General features: G+C 48.6%; 1 protein-coding gene across 2 annotated transcripts; it reads right to left on the bottom strand.

The window, feature by feature from the left end:
- Nucleotides 1–15,321: 15,321 nt before the first annotated feature.
- On the bottom strand, nt 15,322–20,682 carry NEURL3 (neuralized E3 ubiquitin protein ligase 3). Of its 2 annotated transcripts, XM_078444766.2 has the most exons (5): nt 20,508–20,682; nt 20,131–20,268; nt 17,313–17,798; nt 16,308–16,376; nt 15,322–15,659 (listed from the first exon to the last, which is right to left on the bottom strand). In XM_078444766.2, exons 1-5 carry the CDS (start codon nt 20,533–20,535, stop codon nt 15,439–15,441), a joined length of 942 nt encoding a protein of 313 aa, XP_078300892.2. In that variant the 5' UTR covers nt 20,536–20,682; the 3' UTR covers nt 15,322–15,438. The 2 variants fall into 2 exon arrangements, with proteins under 2 accessions (XP_078300892.2, XP_078300893.2); XM_078444767.2 differs by lacking the exon at nt 20,131–20,268 and having other exon boundaries at nt 20,508–20,674.
- Nucleotides 20,683–20,905: the final 223 nt, after the last annotated feature.

Raw genomic sequence — 20,905 nt, 5'->3', positions numbered from 1 at the left:
CATCTAGCTTTGAAAGCCAATGGGGTTTACGTCCCTGAGACCCACAAGGCCTTGGCAAACAAGCACCAGTTCTTGGAGGGGGGGGGCAGATCGTGTGGACTCACCTGGCTGCCCTCGGGGCCAGCAGAGACACAGCCAACTGAAAAGGGACCAGTCTTCCTGTGAAAAAGGCCTCCAGCTTTGGCCTGAGGGGCAGGCATCTAACTTAACACACGTCTAGGGCCTACTGAATTAAGCCCCAAGATGGAGGCCAGCAGGGGTCATCTGTGTGGTCCGCCCTCTCCCTCACTCCAGGTCAGCAGGGTCTCTAGAAAAGGAGCTAGAACCCTAGTCTGGCACCCTGGTTTTCCCGGTTACCACCCTTGCCCGCCTATCTCTGGTGGCCAGCAGGGCTTGTGCTCCCAGGTCCCCCAGGGCCGTCACCAACGGAGTAGGAGTTCTTACCCAGCCACTACCCACAACACAAGGCAGGGAGGTACAGCCTGAGGCGTCCGTCCCCACATGAAAGAGGCCTATTAGCTTATCTTCACAGCTGCAGCCGAGGGGCAGGCTTTTAATTAAACACTCATCTAAGGGCCTCTGGTAATTTCTCTCCAGAAACCTCAGAGGGCAGGTGCTAGCTTTGTGCTCTCCCTCTGCCTCGCTCCGCTCCACACGTGGCCAGTGTCTCCCCAAAAGGAGCTTGCGAACAAATCTTCTGCCCCAGTTTTTGTGGCTGCTGCTCAGGAGACACCCTTTGATCCCCTGGCTCTGGTGGCCAGCACGGCTTCCATTCACGGGTCCCCTAAGACTATAACAAATGGTCTTCACCTGGGAATTTGAGAAGATAGGCGCACCCCCGTGTTCATAGCAGCATTGCTTACAATAGGCAAGACACAGAAACAACCTAAGTACCCATCAATGGATGAATGGATAGAGAAATGTGGTGTATGTATACAATGGAATATTATTCAGCCATAAGAAAGAAAGAAATCCTGCCATTTGTAAGGACCTGGATGGAACTTGAGGGCATAATGCTAAGTGAACATGAGGCTGTGAGCACAGTACGCACTCACGGAATCACAGAAAGCACACGCCTCCCTTGAGCCTCTGGGGAAAGTTCTTAAGCAGTACCTGGGAGGCTCGTGAGTACCGCACTGACCCACGGGTGTTCCTGGTAACATCGCCAGGAGACAGGCCCTGGGCTGTCATGTTCTAGGAGGAGCTTGCTGAGGAGGAGTGCCACCATGAAAGGACCAACCGTCGTCTGACCCTGTGGTTAAGGCAGGGCGGCAGAGGGAACCCAGTGTAAGAAAGGAAAATGCCATGCCCTGTCTGCCTCTTACCCAGGGGCTCATACTTCTCCCTTAGACTGCTTTAGGACCTCTGCCTTGACTCCCACCAGGAGCTGAGGCATTGGCGGTGGCTGCTCACCAGGGACACCAAAGGGAGCCAAGAATGAGAGGAGATGGGGTTTCACTTCTGCCCAAGCCTCCCGCTCAGCTCCCTTGAGTGGCAAATGCACTCCTCTCGGGGGCAAGCACCCACCCTTGGAGGTACGCACTGAAATGCTGGTGGCTGTGGGAGAGAACAGTCTCTCTGTGAAGGAGAAGGCTGTGCTGCTATCTGCCAGCTTCCCCCCCTCCCCCCCGCCCCGCCCTGCCCTTAACTGCGCAGACAGGGCGTTGGTCACACATTTAGTTTACCCGGGGCAGGTTTCTACGTGCAGGTTTGTAGCGTCAGGGAGGACCCCAGAGGTTCCCGGTAACATTGCATATCTTTAGCTATTGGTGAATTTGGAGCTGTGACAACAAACAGAAAAGGAAGTGACACTTTTTTTTTTAATGTTTATTTATTTTTGAGAGAGAGAGAGAGCGTGCGCGCGCACATGCACACACACACACACACACACACACACACACACGAGCGGAGAAGAAGCAGAGAGAGAGGGAGACACAGAATCTGAAGCTGGCTCCAGGCTCTGAGCTGTTAACAGACTGAGCCATCCAGAGGCCCCGGAAGGAACACTTTCTTATCCACTTGATGAGATTATTTTTACTTAGATTTCAAAGTAGGTGAGGACACTATGAAAATAGACAATTAGAGGTCTCACTCACTTGTGGACATAGACAGTAAGTCCTAACAATAAGTCCTTGGATAAAAGATAATAATCTGTTATCCAAGATTCTGAAATCTAAAAAGCTCTGAAACCAAAAGATTTTCCGTAAGTCATTTGGAGGCAGAACCTGAAGTGAAGTCCTTATTTATCCCACTTAATATTCACAAGTTTGTGGCAGGAGTTTTATCATGTTTGGTTACAAAGTCCTTTCCCTGGATTTGGTGGTATTCAATACATGGTGCATTCACTATTTTCCCTTTCTCAAATCCAAAAATTTCCAAATTCCAAAACACATCTTTACAAATTTTCAGAGTAGGAACTATGGATCTATATTAGCAATCTGAATCTTATCTAGAAATCCTATGCAGAAAAAGCTTGGTTTGTGAGCATAATTCATCCTGGAAACATGCTTGTAATCCAAAGCAACTGCATATTAAAGTCAATTGCTTCCTAAGAAATAATGGCAGATGATTCATTCCACAACCCCAAAGTATTCATATAAAAATGATTATAATACCGCAATATAATACAAAATAATAAAGAAAATATATAAAAAAAAAACAAACAACCTGCCACTTACCTTTGAAAGCTTTTGTGGCTGGGAGACAAAAGAGAGGAGGGTTTTCGTGTAGGACAACTTTCACTAACACTAACAGAGTCACTGGTATCTCTTGGCTAATGGAATCTGTTTCTGCATGGGGGCCATTGTATACGCTTGCACGGATGTTGACGACAATACGGTATGAATACTCTCTTGTCATATACTGTATTTAATGTGACTGGCAATAAGGCAGCAGAGGAAAGGGTCTATATCTGCAGGCGGCCTGACCTAGAATGAAGCATGGCATTACTAAGCTTACTCTTGGATGGAAAAGCAAAGGACTGTCCAGAGGTGCTTTGAAGTGACAAAAAATACACTGTTGCCAGCTGTGGGCACCTTCCAATGTTCTGAAAAATCACTGCTTTCTGCCAAACACCGTGGCCTGAGACCAAGCATCCCAGCATGGGAGACAATCATCCACAATCCCGCAGAGAGAGAGACAGAGCGAGAGTGAGAGCGAGAGCGAGAGCGAGAGCGAGAGCGAGAGAGAGGGAAACCATTGGCTCAGTTGTGATCATGTGATGTTCGACATTACATACTGCTTGTATTGCTAGACATCACTCATTTAACAGGTTAAAATTTGTTGGAAATGTTTGCTTGTCTTGCAGAACACTCGCTGAACAAGTTACTTGTAATCCAAGGTTTTACTGTAAATATATATTGCTATGTTCACCGTGTCCTGTGCAGGAGGCATTATCTCTACCCCCTTTATGAGATGAGGAAACTGTGGTGCAAAGAAGTGAGGTTTTCACCTGTTTTGTCATCTGTGAAAAGGAGCTGCTGATAGGTCCTCCTTTAGACTGTTAGTGTGAGTGGCAAATATGTAAGTTCCTGTGAAGTGCTTAGAGCCGCTAGTGGGCTGGGGTTGATTTGAAGCATGCTTTTGCAACGTGCTTTTTCCAATCAACATTGTATTTTGGAGATCTGTCTGGGTGACGCTCATAGCCCTCGCTCATCCATTGTGTGAGCACTTTGATTTCAACCGTTCTCCTGTTGATGGACACTGTGGCAGTTGGGTCCTTCCAGAAGCAGATGCCAAGAGACAATTACACATACAAGGCATTTATGGGGGGGGAGGGGGGTTACGTCCTGTGGAGGATAAAGGGGGACAAATGCAGAAAGAGGTGAGAGCGTTCACATGTGATGCAGGCCTGACACCTGTGGAGGGAGAAGGGAAGGAAGGAAGGTTGGAGGGGAAGAGCTGGGTCTGTGGGACAGCCCCCAGGAAGATTGGCTGGGCTGATGAGGCAATCATTGAGCGAACGGCACCATCACAGGAACCTCCACGCTACAGGGGTGGGCCTACCCTGGAGCTCCGCCATGTTAGTCAAAGGCCGGGAGCAGCCATGGGAAGCTGGGCTCTTGGTCCCTCACGGTCCCCATAGCAGAGGTCTGGGCAGGATGTTTCTGTGGCAGCCATAGGCATTTGGGTCGTTTCACATTTATCCCAATGGGTTTTACCTATGGTGGTGACTGGGCCCACCCTGCTGAGGTGACTACATCCACTGGGTGCTGTCAGAATCAGATTTGTGGGCCTCATAAACTCACTGAGGTGAAAAGGCTTGCCTCAGGCCTCTTCAGGGTCAGCCCCCAATTCATCCCTCTAAGAGGACACAGACTGTCTTGACATGTCTTTGTGGCTGGGAGAACACCTACTTGCTACACAGGTATGGGACCCTTGGGTCCCCTTCCTCACAAACATCAAAAAAGGATTCTACCTTAGGGTAACCCAAGGGTCTTTGTCCCCTTCCAGCCAAGGGTCGTGTCTTCTTCAGTGTCCATTTGGGGAAGGAAAAGGACAGTGTATTTTTTCCAGTATAGTAATTTAGGTTCTTTCTTTTAGGAAGCTCGGGGCTCTTGGGGTAGTCCACCCCAGGACCACACACACTTTGAGGGGACAAGTGAAGAACTGAATGTATTTGATCCTCTTTTCGGCCAGCAGGACCCAGGAGGAGCACAGGGAGTGGGGAGAGGTCCTGGAGAGGAAGCCAGAAAGATGGTTTGGACACAATGTCTAGGCCTCAGCTTTCCTAGCTGTAAATGGAAATATTGCCACCTGCTGTGACCCACCTACTTCATGCAGACCAGAGGATCCCAGAGTCATCTAGGACTAGTCATCTAGTCACCTACCTCCTCCGCCTTCAAAGGAAGGCATGGGGGGGGAGTAGGACAGCTGGCAGACAGGACACTGATCTGGTGCAGGTCCACAGTGGGATGGACCCTGCCACTAGGCTCGGGAATTTTCCTCTGCCACCCTCCCCAGCCTTTGCTTGTGGACTTCTTCCAAGTGGAATTTCCTGAATAGCTTATCAGCAGGCAGGAGACCTCTGCACGCAGAGCAGGGGGTGGGGGATCCAGGGGGATTAAGTAGGCCGTGTGTGTGTGTGTGTGTGTGTGTGTGTGTGTGTGTGTGTGTGGTGTGTGTGTGTGTGTGTGGTGTGTGTGTGTGTGTGTGTGTGTGTGTGTGTGTTGGACAGGGGACACAATGGACTTGGTCCCTAGGGGAGGGCTTGTTATTCCCCAGACTGAAGTCACACATTCCTTATCTGGAGTCAGGAGCCTTATCTGGAAGTCACCTGAACAAGGGAATTTTTCTCCAGTCTCCAGGAAAGCCCCATTGAAGCCCCATCGCAGGTCCCTGCACCCAGCCCAAGCTGGCTTTGTGTTTATCGCAAACATTGATAATCCTCAGTTTGCACTTTCACTTTCCTTTCACTCTATATATTATCCTCGTGATGATGATTCATTATATACTCACTCTCTTTGCTTTGATCCAGTAGCGTCCTATCACTTAAAACTATAAATCTCGAACTTCCAGGAAAGTGAAACTTAGAAGCAGGCTGTTTCTCTCCTAAGTTTGTTTGTTTGTTTATAGAACTTGAGCAGGAGAGAGAAGAAGAGGGAGAGAGAAAGAGAGTCCCAAGCAGACTCCAAGCTCAGTGTAAAGGCCAACGTGGGGCTTGATCCCGTGACCCTGGGATCGTGACCTGAGCCAAAATCAAGAGTCGGATGCTCAACCAACTGAGCCACCCAGGTACCCCTCTCCTAAGTACCTTATAAGCAGAGCATTTTTGGCTGTGGTGGGACAGGCCCAGTGACCTGTGGCCTCTACAGATTAGCTTCCCTGGGGTCGGCTCGGGCAGCAAGGGCTGCCCTCAGCCACCCGCGGCCATCAGAGCACTCCATGGTCAGTTCCAGCCACCTTCCCCTTCCGGCTCCCTCTGCTTTGGCCAGTGTGACCTCCTCATTGTTCCTCTGACACAGCCTGCACTTTTCCACCTTGCCATGAGCTGTGTTCACTATGTGGACTACCTGAATTTCTCCTCCTGTCCCCAAATAGCCATTTGCCCTGTAAGTACAGTTCAAGTGTCATTTCCTCTTTGAAGCGTTTCCTGCTCCCAGGATTGCCTTCCTCTTCTTCTCCCACTTGCATTTCATTATGCATCTGTTTCAGTGTCTATTTGGGTGTGGGGTGGGGTTTTTTTTTTTTTTTTGGCATCACTTAAAGAAAAATTTTTTTAATGTTTATTTTCTTGAGAGACAGAGAGTAAGTGGACAGGGGCAGAGAGAGAGAGACACAGAATCCAAAGCAGGCTCCAGGCTCTGAGCAGTCACCCCAGGGCCTGACGTGGGGCTTGAATCATAAACTGTGAGATCATGACCTGAGCTGAAGTCAGACGCTTAACCCACTGAGCCACCCAGGTGCCCCAGTTTTTTTGCAACATTTTTACGCTGAGGTATAATCCACATTCCATGCTATCCACACTCTAAACTGTGCAGCTCAGCTCAGTGGTTGTTAGTATATTCACAAAGGAGTGCAACCACCAGTACAATCAATTTTAGACCATTTTCCTCACCCCAAAAAGAAAACTTGTACCCCTTAGCTGTCACTCCCCAATCCTCCCTGTCCCCAGCCATGGCACCTGCTGATTTACTTTCTGTCTTTGTGGATTTGCCTCTTCTGTCACACAATATGTGGCCTTTATGAGTGGCTTCCTGCTCTTCGTATGCTTTCAAGATTCATCCATGTTGTAGCATGCATCAGCATTTTATCTCTCTCTTTTTTTTTAAGTTTTTTTTTTTTATTTTGAGAGTGAGAGAGAAAGCACAGGTGGGGTACAAGCAGAGAAAGAGGAGGAGAGACAATCCCAAGCAGGCTCTGCCTTTTCAGCCCAGAGCCCAACACAGGGCTTGAACCCACGAACCATGAGAACATAACCTGAGCCAAAGTTGGACGCTTAAGTGGAGGAGGCACCCAGGCGCCCCATCACTTCAGCCCTTTTTTATGGTGAAAGACTATCCCATTGTATAGATATACCACATTTTGTTTATCCATTCATCAGCTGGTGGACATTTGGGTTGTTTTCCACTTTGGGGCTACTATGAATAATCCTGCTATCAACACTTGTATACAAGTTTTTGTGTGGACATATGATTTCAATTCTCTAGGGTGTATACCTACGAGTGAAATTGCTGAGTCGCATAACTATGTTTAACTTTTTGAGGAACTACCAGATTATTTACCAAAGCAACTATTTTTATTTTTTTAACTGATATAGAAACTCATTCTCATTGTTAAAAAAAAAAAAGAAAAAGCTTAATATTGCAGTTAAATTTAAATTTTTCTCAGTCAAGTTTCCACTACCCCACTCCTTTCCTCAGGGTTACCTCTCTTATCCTTCTAGATCCTTTACTATGCATTGACTAATACACACACACACTTGATATATTTTTACATACATTAAACTGACTATATGTCACATTCCGTATGTCAGAAATATCATGATAACTTGTCCTTTGTAACCATGGTACAATGTTCCCCAAGTCGATAAACCCTAATTAATATAAGCTCACCCACACACTCCTCCATTTGCTTTAATCCAGTGACTTTCCATCTCACCAGTGTGAGTGATATTCTAGAATAAATAAAACTGGGGCAATAGGTTATGAATACTTTATTTTATTTTATTTTATATATATATATATATTTTTTTTAACATTTTATTCATTTTTGAGACAGAGAGAGACAGAGAGAGACAGAGCATGAACGGGGGAGGGTCAGAGAGAGAGGGAGACACAGAATCTGAAACAGGCTCCAGGCTCTGAGCAGTCAGCACAGAGCCCGATGCGGGGCTCGAACTCACATACCGCGAGATTGTGACCTGAGCCGAAGTCAGACGCTTAACCGACTGAGCCACCCAGGCACCCCTGAATACTTTAAATTTCAGTAGACGATGTCACAAATTTTTTTGTTCAATCAATTTCCATTCTGTTGGCATTTTATTGCTGCCTTCATTTGCATTTCCCAGACCTTGGTGAACAAGATCGTCTATCACATGTTCATTGGATGCTTGGATTGATTTCCCTGTATGTGACCTTAGGTACTTGCATGGAGAGCTATTTGTGATTTTCTTATAGATTGTAGGAGTGAATGCTGTATATACTTGGATATCAATCCATTCTGTTATATATGCTGAAATACCCTATTTCCTAATGGTTAACTTGCCTTTCAGTTTCATTTATGGTATCTTTTGGCAAAGTAGCGCTTTTTAACAATCTGTATGTAATCAAACTTGCCAGTCTCCCCTTCATTGCCTTGGTTTTTTTGTATCTTGTTTTAAAAGGCCACCACTGCTCTGAGGTCAAATATTTTCTCATATTGTTCTTTAAAATACCTTGTGCACATCAAATGTGGTAAACATGCACAAGCACAGAACATGATGGCAAAAAAAAATCAAGCTACCAATTAAATAAAATAAATTCTATCAAAAGACACATGTGAGACATTTGCTCAGCAAATGATATAAAAATAAATTACTTCGGATTTAAATATTGCCTATTAAATGGAAAAGTCATGTGCTGTGATTCTGCAAAGATATAAACTCCAAGGAAACACAAATTGCAGTAGCGAATAAAGCCCATGATTTCAGTGGTTTGGCACAACAGAGGTTCCGTTTTCATCCACATTACAGTCCAATGCTGTGATTCCTGGTTAGCTCACCTTCTGTCTTATGTTTTGACCATTCCCTAGAATCTCAAGTGTCCTCTGCACGCAAGAAGTACATTGGGGAAGAGAGGAGCCTCAGAGCAGATATAGCACCTACTGTGCTCTCTCACATTCCTTCGGTGAAGGTTCAGAATGTAGTCCCAGGCTGGGCAGCTGCTTCCTGGCAACAACCTTGTACTTGTACTCGCTTTGAGTCTTGCCAAAAACCCATGGATTATGGGTCCAAGGGAGCTCAGTGCTCACGGGCATCAGGGAAGCTCTATACGAATGGAGCAGCTGAGAATGACCACCAGGCATATTGTGCGAATCTCCTATGCTACTGCATTCTCCTTTGTGCTCTTAGACCTCATTGCATTTGTATTCTTCCCTTATTCTTTCTTCCTTTCTCATGTTCCAAGATTCCTTCTTCTATAATTACTGATTTTTCTGTTTGGGGAACTTCTTTTTGTCATTCCTTTAGGTTTGCTGGTGACGAATTCTCTTAGTTTTCCTTCATCTGAGAAGATCTTGATTTCCTCTTCATTCCTGAAGGGTCATTTCTCTGGACATAAAATTCTGAACTGATAGTTTTTTTTCCCCTGCCCTTGAAAAATGTGACACTTCCTTGTGGCCCCCATGGTTTCTGATGAGAAATCTATTGTCATTACAACGGCTTTTCCCCTAAATGTAAGGTACTATTTTTACTGGCTGACATTAATACCATATAAATACTTGTTACATGGGAATGCAAACTGGTGCAGCCACTCTGGAAAACAGTAAGGAATTTCCTCAAAAAACTAAAAATAGAACTACCCTACAACCTAGCAATTGCACTACTAGGCATTTATCCAAGGGATACAGGTGTGCTGTTTTGAAGGGACACATGCACCCCCATGTTTCGAAGGGACACATGCACCCCCATGTTTATAGCAGCACTGTCAACAATAGCCAAAGTACGGAAAGAGCCCAAATGTCCATCGATGGATGAATGGATAAAGAAGATGTGGTATATATACACAATGGAGTATTACTCAGCAATCAAAAAGAATGAAATCTTGCCATTTTGCAACTACATGGATGGAACTAGAGAATATTGTGCTAAGCGAAATTAGTCAGAGAAGGACAAATATCATATGACTTCACTCATATAAGATACAAAACAGATGAACATAAGTGAAGGGAAGCAAAAATAATATAAAAACAGGGAGAGGGACAAAATATAAGAGATTCTTAAATATAGAGAACAAACAGAGGGTTGCTGGAGGGGTTGTGGGACGGGGGGATGGGCTAAGGGGGGGGGGTAAGGGGCATTAAGGAATCTACTCCTGAAATCATTGTTGCACTGTATGCTAACTAACTTGGATGTAAATTTTTAAAAATAATTAATTAATTAATTAAAAAGAATTTCTATTTGGTTGGGTTTTAAAAAATTTTTTTATTACATTTATTTTTGAGAGGCAAAGTGAGATAGAGGGCGAGCGGGGGAGGGGCAGAGAGAGACGAGACACAGAATATGGGAACAGGCTCCAGGCTCTGAGCAAGCATTCAGCACAGAGCCTGACTCGGGGTTCAAACCCATGAACAGTGAGATCATGACCTGAGCCGAAACCAGACACTTAACCGGCTGAGCCACCCAAGCGCCCATGGTTGCTTTTTATAATTTCTATCTCCCTACTGAGGTTCTCTACCTGGTGAGACACTGGTAGCACACTTTCCTTTAATTCTTTGGACAGTTTCCTTTAATACTTTGAACAGATTTATTTATTTATTTATTTATTTATTTATTTATTTTAACATTTTATTTCTTTTTGAGACAGAGAGAGACAGAGCATGAACGGGGGAGGGGCAGAAAGAGAGGGAGACACAGAATTGGAAGCAGGCTCCAGGCTCTGAGCCATTAGCCCAGAGCCCGACGCGGGGCTCGAACTCACGGACCGCGAGATCGTGACCTGAGCTGAAGTCGGACGCTTAACCGACTGAGCCACCCAGGCGCCCCTTTTTTAAAAATTTTTTTTTCAACGTTTTTTTTAAATTTATTTTTGGGACAGAGAGAGACAGAGCATGAACGGGGGAGGGGCAGAGAGAGAGGGAGACACAGAATCAGAAACAGGCTCCAGGCTCCGAGCCATCAGCCCAGAGCCTGACGCGGGGCTCGAACTCACGGACCACGAGATCGTGACCTGGCCGAAGTCGGACGCTTAACCGACTGCCAGGCGCCCCTTTTTGAACAGATTTATAATAGCTCATGTGAGTCTCTGTCTAATACAGGTGGCCAACAGACACATGATAAGATGCTCAACATCACTCATCATAAGGGGAATGCAAATCAAACCTATCATGAGATACCACCTCACACTTGTCAGAATGGCTAAAATCAAAACCATAAGAAACAAGTGTTGGCAAGGATGTGGAGAAACAGGAACTCTTGTGCAGTGTTGGAGGGGGGAGTGCAAACTGGCATAGCCACTGCCATTGTGGGGCAGTAATGAAGATTCCTCAAAAAATTAAAAAGAGAACTACAGGGGCGCCTGGGTGGCTCAGTCGGTTAAGCGGCCGACTTCGGCTCAGGTCATGATCTAACGGTTCATGAGTTCGAGCCCCGCGTTGGGCTCTGTGCTGACTACTCAGAGCCTGGAGCCTGTTTCAGATTCTGTGTCTCCCTCTCTCTCTGACCCTCCCCCGTTCATGCTCTGTCTCTCTCTGTCTCAAAAATAAATAAACGTTAAAAAAAAATTAAAAAAAAAAAAAAAAAAGAACTACACTACAATCCAGCAATCACACTACTGAATATTTAACCAAGGAATACAAAAACACTGAATTCAAAAGGATATAGGCAACCCTATGTTTATTGCAGCAATATTTATAATAGGCAAATTATGGAAGCAGCCCAAGAGTCCATTGATAGATGACCGGATAAAGAAGATGTGGTTTACATATACAATGGAATATTGTTCAGCCATAAAAAAGAATGAAGTCTTCCCATTTGCAATGACACAGATGGAGCTGGAGAGTATAATGCTAAGGGAAAAAAGTCAGGGAAAGACAAATACTATATGATTTCACTCATATGTGGAATTTAATCAACAAAGGAGAAACGAGGGCGAGAAAGACAAAGCGAGAAACAGACTCTTAACTACAGAGAACAAACAAACTGGTTACCAGAGGAGAGGTGGGTAGGGGGATGGCTGAAACAGGCGAAGGGGTGAAGAGCACATTTATCATGATGAGCACTGAGTAATGTATAGAATTGGTGAATCACTATATTGTACACCTGAAACGAATATAACACTGTGTGTTAACTAAAAAAAAAAAAAAAGAAGAAGAAGAAGAAGAAAAAAAAGACAAAGAAAAATTAAACTAAGAAAAATAAATAAAATCTTTGTCTAGCAAGTTCAACATCTAGCCTTCTTCAGGGGCAGTTTCTAGTGACTGATTTTTTTCCTGTGTATGGGCCATACTTTCCTGTTTCTTTTCAGGTTATATATATACAGATAGAGAGAGAGAGAGAGATTTATTTTTCCTTTTGAAAACCAGATCCTCCTAGGGGTGCCTGGGTGGCTCAGTCGGTTAAGCGGCCGACTTCGGCTCAGGTCATGATCTCGCGGTCCGTGAGTTCGAGCCCTGTGTTGGGCTCTGTGCTGACAGCTCAGAGCCTGGAGCCTTGTTCGGATTCTGTGTCTCCCTCTTTCTCTGACCCTCCCTGTTCATGCTCTCTCTCTGTCTCAAAAAAAAATAAATGTTAAAAAAAAAATTTTTTTTTTAAATTTATTTTGAAAACCAGATCCTCTAGATAATATCATCTGGCAACTCTGAATATGACACCACCACCACCACCACCCCTGCCGGGGTTCGTTGCTACTGTTGTTTGTGTATCCATTTGTTTAGTGACTTTCTGGGACAAGTTCTGTAAGGTCTACTTTTTTTTATTTTTTATTTTTTTTAATGTGTATTTATTTTTGAGACAGAATGAAACAGAGCATGAGTTGGGGTAGGGGCAGAGCGAGAGGGAGACACAGAATCTGAAGCAGGCTCCTGGCTCTGAGCTGTCAGCACAGAGCCTGACGCGGGGGCTTGAACCCACCAACCGTGAGATCGTGACCTGAGCCGAAGCCAGACGCTTAACCGACTGAGCCACCCCGGTGCTCCTGTAAGGTCTATATTCCTTGTAGCATGCAGCCACTGATGTCTCCACTCAGTTAGCTTAATAGTCAGCTAATGACTGGACAGAGATTCCCTTAAATGCCTTGAGCTATAAATCTTCCACTCTTTGCCAAGGAGCTCTGTGGGTTGAGGCATGCCTTCAATGCTCAGGCAATTTACAACTCTGTCTTACTGTTTACTTTCTGCTTGCACAGCACCTCAAGGGAAGCCAGAAGTGAGAGACTGGGGCCCTCTCAGGCCTTTCCAGACCATGCACGCAGTCATTCAGATCCCCAGAAATATACCAGAGTTTTTCAAAGTCCCCTGTGAACATTTATCTTCTCAGGTCTTCCTTTTAAATTTTTGGCCGGGCTCATGTTTGCCCCAACTGGTATCTCAGTCTTAGGTAGCTGTGATGTTAAGCAACTGAAGCTGATTATATTTGACAAATGCCCTGGGAATAGGGGTTTTCCTGAGTAGAGAGCTCCAAGTTGGATTAAGTAATGACAACACCCCATAAATCAAGCTTTTCCAATGAATTGCCATTCAGGTCAAATAGTGATGATGTTTGGGTGATAGAACTTTCTGAGATGTTCCTAACCCAATCTGTCCCCTTAAGAGCTTCCAGGCTGCTGGTTTTTAAGGCTGCTATGGAGCTGGGACTAGAGGCATGGCAGTAGGCCAAGTCAATACCCCACAAACCCCACTGTTCTTACCAAACCTGAGCAGTTTCTCTTGGATAAACCCCTCGTCAGACTGTTGTTAGGCTTTGGTGAATAGCTAGAGTTCTAGAAAAAGTTGATTTTTTACAATCTTGCCAATATTTTTGTTGCTTTTATGGAGGAATGGATTTACAGAACTCCTTACTCCGCCATTGCAGAAGTCTCCCTGCTCCGGTTACAGATCCGTTCTAAGACCAGGCTTGCTTAGGGGTTAACTACGAAGAAGGTATTCCCTGGAAATACGATTAAAGTAATGCCCCTGCCTTGGAGGTGTCTGGATTTAACAACAAAAGGACACTTAAAAAGACGAAAAAAGGATCTGCAGGAATTATTCCAAAATAACCGGGGTGACATGGGGGCCCTTGGTAAAACTCAGTAAGCTGTCAGGACTCACACCCGGATCCCTGACGCCTCGCCCACTGACCTCTTGGCTGCTTCTCCTGGGAGATGCCTTTTCCAGGAGAAGGGAGATGCTGTATTTTGAGTATTTCATCTAAGGTACAAGTTTCATACTCACTATTCTCACACACGCCAGCAAACACAATGATCTTATTTCCACTTTACAGATGAAGGAACTGAGGCTCGCAGAAATCAAGGCCCATGACCAAAATTAGACCACTCACGAGTGGTGGAGAGGGGATCCGACTCCAGAGTGTGAGCTACACCATTCTCACCAAACCCAACGCACTGACCCACTGGCTGGCAATGGTGTGGGTAGGGAGGCGGTTGATGAAGCATCATTACAAGTCTGAGCACAATAGTCGGAACTGCCTTTTTAGTCCTCTCTCTCGGGAGATACCTCCCCACTGGTCACGGTACAAGAACAGCAGCAAAGTATCAGGTATGGCTTGCCCCCGCCACAAGCACCTGCTGAGGTGGGCTCTTGGGTCAACTCCTCCCTTCGTTCAGGAGTCAGAACCTCCTGGAAGTCCCCCCAAAGTCAAGGGTGGCAGGGGCAAAGCCCGGCTGTGACTTCAGGCCTGGGAGTGTAGGACCGTCCCCTTCACGTGCTCAGCAGAATAAAGTCCACAGACCTGAATGCCCAAGTCCCACCCAGTCCACCGCAAGCCTAGGGTGTATCCGGAGAGGACAGAGGGTTCCCCAATGCCCTAGCATCCCGACAGGCCACAGCTCCATCCACTCCCCCTGACTGTGGCAAAGAGGACATATTCATTGCAAATCATTCCCAAAAGACAAACTTTATTTTGACACCTCAGAATTTGGCAAGGACAAAGGCATAGCAACGACAGCATAGTCTCATGTGCGGAAATCTCTTCAGAAACGCGATCTCACTGGAACCTCACAATCACCCTGCAAGGCAGGCAAGCAGGTCTCTCCTATCCACTTTATGGAGGATTTGTCAGAGGTCACCCAGCTTCCACACGGGACTGTAAACATTCCACCCAGATGCCTCTGTGTGTCTGGTCCAGGCTCCTCAATACCCAGGGGTGGGCTGGGATTTCACCAGATACATGCAGTTACCTTAACTTCCCCAGCTACGAAACTAGGGATCAGGCTGTCTCATCTCTATATAAAGGCCCTTCTCATGGATGTGACCTACACGGACCACGATTGCTAGGTCTATGGTGGCTGGACCAGGTGGCCAGCCAAAAGCCTTGGCAAGCCCTGGGCACAAATGAACTTGGAGCCAAGCAGGGGGGGACCAGAAGGCTGCTGGCCCACTGCTGAGCCACTTTCTACAGGAACCCCACTAGGAAGGGAGTTCTGGTGTGGGCAGAAAAAGGGGCTCCTCCTTGCTCCACGGACCCCAACCTGTTGGGGAGGGGGAAAGAGCCTCCCTGCCCCCATCTCTTGTTGATGACCAGCTTTTCTGACTCTTCTCCAGAATGGAGGTGGGGCTGCACCTCCTCCCTCTGGCTCAGAGCTAGATTCAATTTGCTACCTGCATCAGGAGGCCCTCCCCAGTCCTCAGAATGGGAGGGCCCCACGCTGGGACCACCGCCTTGATCTCCCAGCGACATACAGGGCATTTGGCCAAGTCCCTGAAGACCCGCAAGGCACAGTAGCTGCAGAAGTGTGTGTGGCCGCAGGGAACCAGGTAGGTGTTGGCAGCGTGGTGGAAACAGATGGCACATTCCTCTCCTGCTGTGGCTGGGAAAGGGGACAACACGAGTTGGGGCACGTGGGGGCAAAGCACGGGCAGCCTACTCATGCTATAACCACAGGACAGAAAACCAGGCAGGCCTATTTTGACTATTAATGAGAAAATGCTCACAACATAACCAAATGAAAAGAAATGGGAAGAAAACCATACTGCACATACATATATATCATAAAATTCCAACTTGGAAAAAAAAGGAAAACAGCACAATTCCTCATAGATATATGACTACAAAATAGTAGGAGGAAATCCCCCTAAGAGGCAGTGGTGATTTTTTTTTTTTACTTCCTTATTTATCCTCTAATATTTATTTTCTTTCTGTTTGGCAAAACTTTTATTACGAACATGGACTGCTTTTTCAAGCGGGGACAAAACAACGTCATTTGTTCACGAATGTGCTCTTGTAACTTGAAAAGTTAGCCAATGTTCTAGAAGGCAAAGCTATTAAATTGCTTTTAGGTTTCTAGCAGGCAGAGCCAAATCTTTTGGCCTAAAGCCCGTGGGAGACTTCGTGGGACTCGGAAGGATTTTAGCCAGTTCCCAGAGCTGGGGCCTCCCTGGGGTGGGGGTGGGGGCCTCTGGTGCTAGAGTCCTGGGGAGCCTGTCCCTGGCTCGCTGGGCTCGGGGAAGCCACTCACCTTCCGGCTGCAGAGACTCATCGATGAGGGCCCGTGGCACGGTTGAGGGGAAGGCACTGGCTGTGGGATCTGAGGGAGAGAGGGAAACTCAGGACCCAGGAAAGCAAAGCCCAGGTGCTTCCACCCTACCAGGCCCTTGAAAGAGTCCCACCTGCTTGCTTGCAGTGCTGGAGCTCCCCGCTGATCTTATGGCCCCAGCCACCCCTTCCCCAGTTCACCCCAGCAGAGAATTTGTGAAGCTGTCAACACTTTTTCCTAAAACCACCCTTCCTTTAAACATCTCCCCTTTGCCCTGGTGCCGCCGCCTGACTGGAGACCCTCAGTGTTACCCACCTTCATAAACCCGGATGTGCATTAAAATCCCCCAGGAGGTGGGGAAAACAGGTGCTTGGCTCTACACCAGACCTACCCAATCAGGCGTCCCAGGGGCGAGACTTCAGCCACTGTGACAAGGGATTTTATAAACGGTAGGGGTGGGGGAAGAGGAAATGGACTGCTTGTGTAGGCCGGGGGACAACAAGCACAGGAATGCCAGTATTTCTTTCTATAGATGTTTCCTGTATCCACTCTCCCTCAAGTCCACTCTCCTTTCAGGTGGCTAGAGGGATGGTTACGGTTTCCCCACTCATTGACTGGACGGCTCACTCTGCCCCCACAGGCAGTCTTCCTGTGCATCTCTAACTAACCGCTTACACTTCTGTTCCCTTTGCTTGCCACGCTTGACTCCCCTGAACTCCTACTAAGGCAGCAAAACCCAGCCCCCGACCTCTCCTTTTGTGAAACAGCCCTTTGACAGATGTTTGGAGTGCTAGTCATAGCATTCCCTAGGGACAAGGCTGCCCTCCCTTTGACTGGGGTCTTGTCCATCTGGCGTCTCCAGTGCCAGTGACGTAAAACTGACCGTATAGGAAAAGATGAAAGGCTCCCCCCACGGCTCTGGATGGGGACGCAGTACCACCCGAGCCACCCGAGGGGCGGTGCCCGGGTCCTCGCGGATTGTCTCACCCAGTAGCTTGATGGCCTTGGTGGTCCCGTACACGTCCATCACGGCCCAGAGGGGGGCGCCCATGAGCACGCCCTTGCGCAGCAGCAGCCGGGGGCCCGAGTTGACCCTGACGAAGAGCCGGCCCCTGCGGTTCACCCAGAAGCAGACCACGTCCCCCGCCAGCGCGCAGCCCTCGGGTAGCATGGCCGCCCATGTCGGGCTCTGCAGCTCCAGGTCCGGGCACACGAAGGGTGGCAGGCTGGGCGCGGACACCCGCGCGGGGTCCAGGCGCGTGAAGCCCACGCGGAGCCCGCCGCACCAGCCGCCCTCGTGCCACACCACGCGGACCGCCACCCGCTCCCCGGGAAGCACCGGCCGCTGGCTGAACACGATGCCGTCGTGGAACGTGGCGTTCCTGCGCGCAGTGCACCGCTGGGCGTCTAGACGCACCTGCGCGCCCTTGGCCTCAGGGTGGAAGCGCAGTGTCTCCTGGGGCGCCTTGGTGTCTGCGGAGATGGGGGGGGGGGTGGGGGGATGGTGACGTCAGTGTGGTCTGGATCCGGACTCATTTGCTCCCCAGAGCTATCTCCGCCCCCCACCCCCGCATCTCCCCGGGGCCATTGCCCCTGCCCTCATCCAGGGAGCCCCCAGAGACCTGATTAGAGCCTGGTGAGGAGCACACTTTGCATGTCTGGGATCTGAATTCCCACTGTGAATTCCCCCCCTCAGTTCCCCTCCCGGAGGGATGTTGTAAAATCACGCCTACATGTACCGGCTCTAAATACCTAGTCACAGTTATTGGCATTAACTAGAAAGAGCAGGTGTTAGAAATAGTATACATAATATGATCCAGGTTTTGTTCGACACATATGTTTAACACACACACATATATTCTCCCTGTATCTAGAAACAACCTGAAAGGAGATGGGTCTGCTAATGGTGCTCAGCTCTGGCAGATGGGTCCTGGTATTGCAGCTGTTTTCCTCTCTGTTTGTCTGACTTTATGATTGTCCCACAGAAAACCTGCATCATTTGTGAAGGCCGTGGCCCCCAGTGAGGGTGACTTCCTTTTCCTAGGAGAGAAAGGGGTCCAACAGCTCCCCCACAGAGCCAGGTGGGGAGGCACAGGCTAGAGAGGGAGTCCCAGGTTGTGGCGGGGGCGGGGTGTCAGAATGGTGGGCTGGGCCAGCCAAGGCCCAGGGCTGAGCTTTGAAATCCGGGGACTTCCCGACCCCGCTCCACTTGGCAGTCGGGAGGGGAAGTTCCCTACTGGGCAGCCTTTCCTCTCAAGCCTCAGGCCTGAGCCTGGAGGAAGCTGGTGAGCTTCCTGAGCCAGAACTGCTCTCCTCCCTTACCCCCCTCTTGTCCTGTTCTTTCTTGGTTAGAGGAGGGAAGCTGAAAATAGCGAATTCAATCAGCAGGAGCCTGGGTGGCTCAGTCGGTTGAGCATCGGCTCAGGGCATGATCTCACAGTTTGTGAGTTTGAGCCCCACATTCGGCTCTGTGCTGATCGCTCGGATCCTGGAGCCTGCTTCAGATTCTCTGTCTCCCTCTCTCGCTGCCCCTCCTCTGCTTATGCTCTGTCTCTGTCTCTCTCTCAAAAATAAATAAACACTAAAAAAAAAAAAAAGGGAATTCAGTCCAGACTTGAGCCTGAACCTAACCCAAAAGAGCAAGGCCCCTCCCCTCCCAGATCTCATCAGCTTCTCCAGCTCTGCTCCTCTGATTACTCACAAGCCTGCAAGATTCCAACGGGTCACAAGGTGCAACACTCAATCTGGTCAGGCACAAGGGACACCCTTGAGGTCATAGTCAATCTGTTTCCGATGGATTCAGGCCAGAGGCAAGCATATCGTAGTTCCATGGTTCCCCTCACTGAGGCATTAGGAACAAGCACTCACTCTGGCCTTGGGGACCTCTGAACCCCGCTCACAGGGTCCTGCTATCCAAGCTCACCCCTCCCTCACCCACATCCCCTGCATGTCACCCCTTCCTGGAATACCCTAATCTCTCCCTCCCTTCCTGATAGTCTGCCCAGATGCCTTTCCCTGGAGGCTATGCACAAGCAAAGGGGAGTCCCCAAGTAGGCACGGACGGTGGGTGACCAGGAGTCAGAGCCGAGGGCCCTGACATCGGATGGACTTGTCTTTGGGCCTACTGCAGAGTCACTGCAGGAGCTCTGAGGAGGGCAGCCATGTCTGATACCCAGATTCTAGTCCCCGCTCTGTTGGTCACCTATGCAGGTCACTGCCCCACTGGGTATAGGTCTCCTTATCCACCAATGGGATCGATATGCATGGTCAGCCAAGACCTGCAGTCTCCAGGTACCTGCCTGGAGATCCTGAGTATGAGGAGCTGACTGCCCCCCTGGGTAGGCATCGTGACTTTTGCATGCCTCCCCTCCCCCCACCACACCCCCCAGGTAGATTCAAAGAAAATCTTGGCAGTAAGTCTCTTGGAATCTAAGTAACTGAGGGTCAGCCCCCTGCTCAGCAAGGACCTCCCCAGATCTCTATCACCTTCTTCATCACCACCCCTCCAGTCACCACGCCTCTTGGGTGCCAGGCACCTGTTAACCCTTACAGCTTCTTTCACTCCTCCCACAACCTGCAGGGAAGCACCCAGAGGGAACTGAGTTGGGGTGGTTCTGCACATCTTCACAGCCAGGAGTGGAGGAGCTGGGGCCCCACTCCTGCCCCCCACACTCCTTGCTGCCTCCTTCATGGCACCACCATGACCTGGAATCCAGACACAGTTGCCACAGCAGCAGCAGCAGCAACAGAAGCTTGGCCCCCACCGTCCTTACCACCTCCCTGCCCCCCAAGCTCGGGGCAGTACCTGCTGCTGGTATGTGAGCCTTTGGTGCCCTTAGGGAGCCAAGGGCTGAGACTCCAGGCTCTCTGCCTGGGAGGGAGCAGGGTTCTGAGATGCAGTCTGGATCTCTGGCAGTAAAAGCAGATTCTCTCTCTCCTGCCCCTGCACACCAAGGGAACGCTGTGGTCTCAGGTGAGGCTCTCAGAGAACTACTGTGCCTGGCAACCTTTTGGTCTGTGCTTCTGACAGCCCTATAAGCTGTCAGGCAAGGTGAATCGCCTTGGCCCCAGCCTGAAGATGAAGAAACTGAGGCCCTAGGAAAAACTGACTCGCCCAAGGTTCCACAGCCTCCCCTCTGCCTCTTGCATCCCTTGCAGACCAAACTTAGGGCTCCCACTTACCAGCCTGGGAGGAGAGCTGGGCCCCCATCAGCCTGGGATCCTCGGGCACGGATACCTGAATCTGGAAGGAATTGTCTGGAGAAGGCCAGTAGACAGGTTTCCAAAGGCTCAGCAGGTCCCTTCGTTATGGGTCAGGATCATGTTACATAGTTGATGATTAATTAGATGTTGCTGTCACGGGTTATGATATCCAGGGAATTTCCTGATGATTGCCTCTGGCTCACCACAGAACTGCTGCAGCTGGCTGACCTAAAAGGAAGCAGCGACTGGGGAGGTGGCCCGGGCAGGATTTAGGATAGACTGCTCCCTTACTTCTGACCAGTCTTCTCCGCCAGGCTGTGCATTATCATGGCTTGAGGCACATTTAGAAGTACTCACGCGCAAACTGATCCCAGTGG

The sequence above is a fragment of the Panthera onca genome, chromosome A3, assembly GCF_046562875.1.
Source record: "Panthera onca isolate mPanOnc1 chromosome A3, mPanOnc1 haplotype 2, whole genome shotgun sequence".
NCBI classification, from domain to species: domain Eukaryota; kingdom Metazoa; phylum Chordata; class Mammalia; order Carnivora; family Felidae; genus Panthera; species Panthera onca.
Note: the sequence above shows the minus strand (reverse complement) of the source record. Positions and strands in the feature narration are given on the sequence as shown.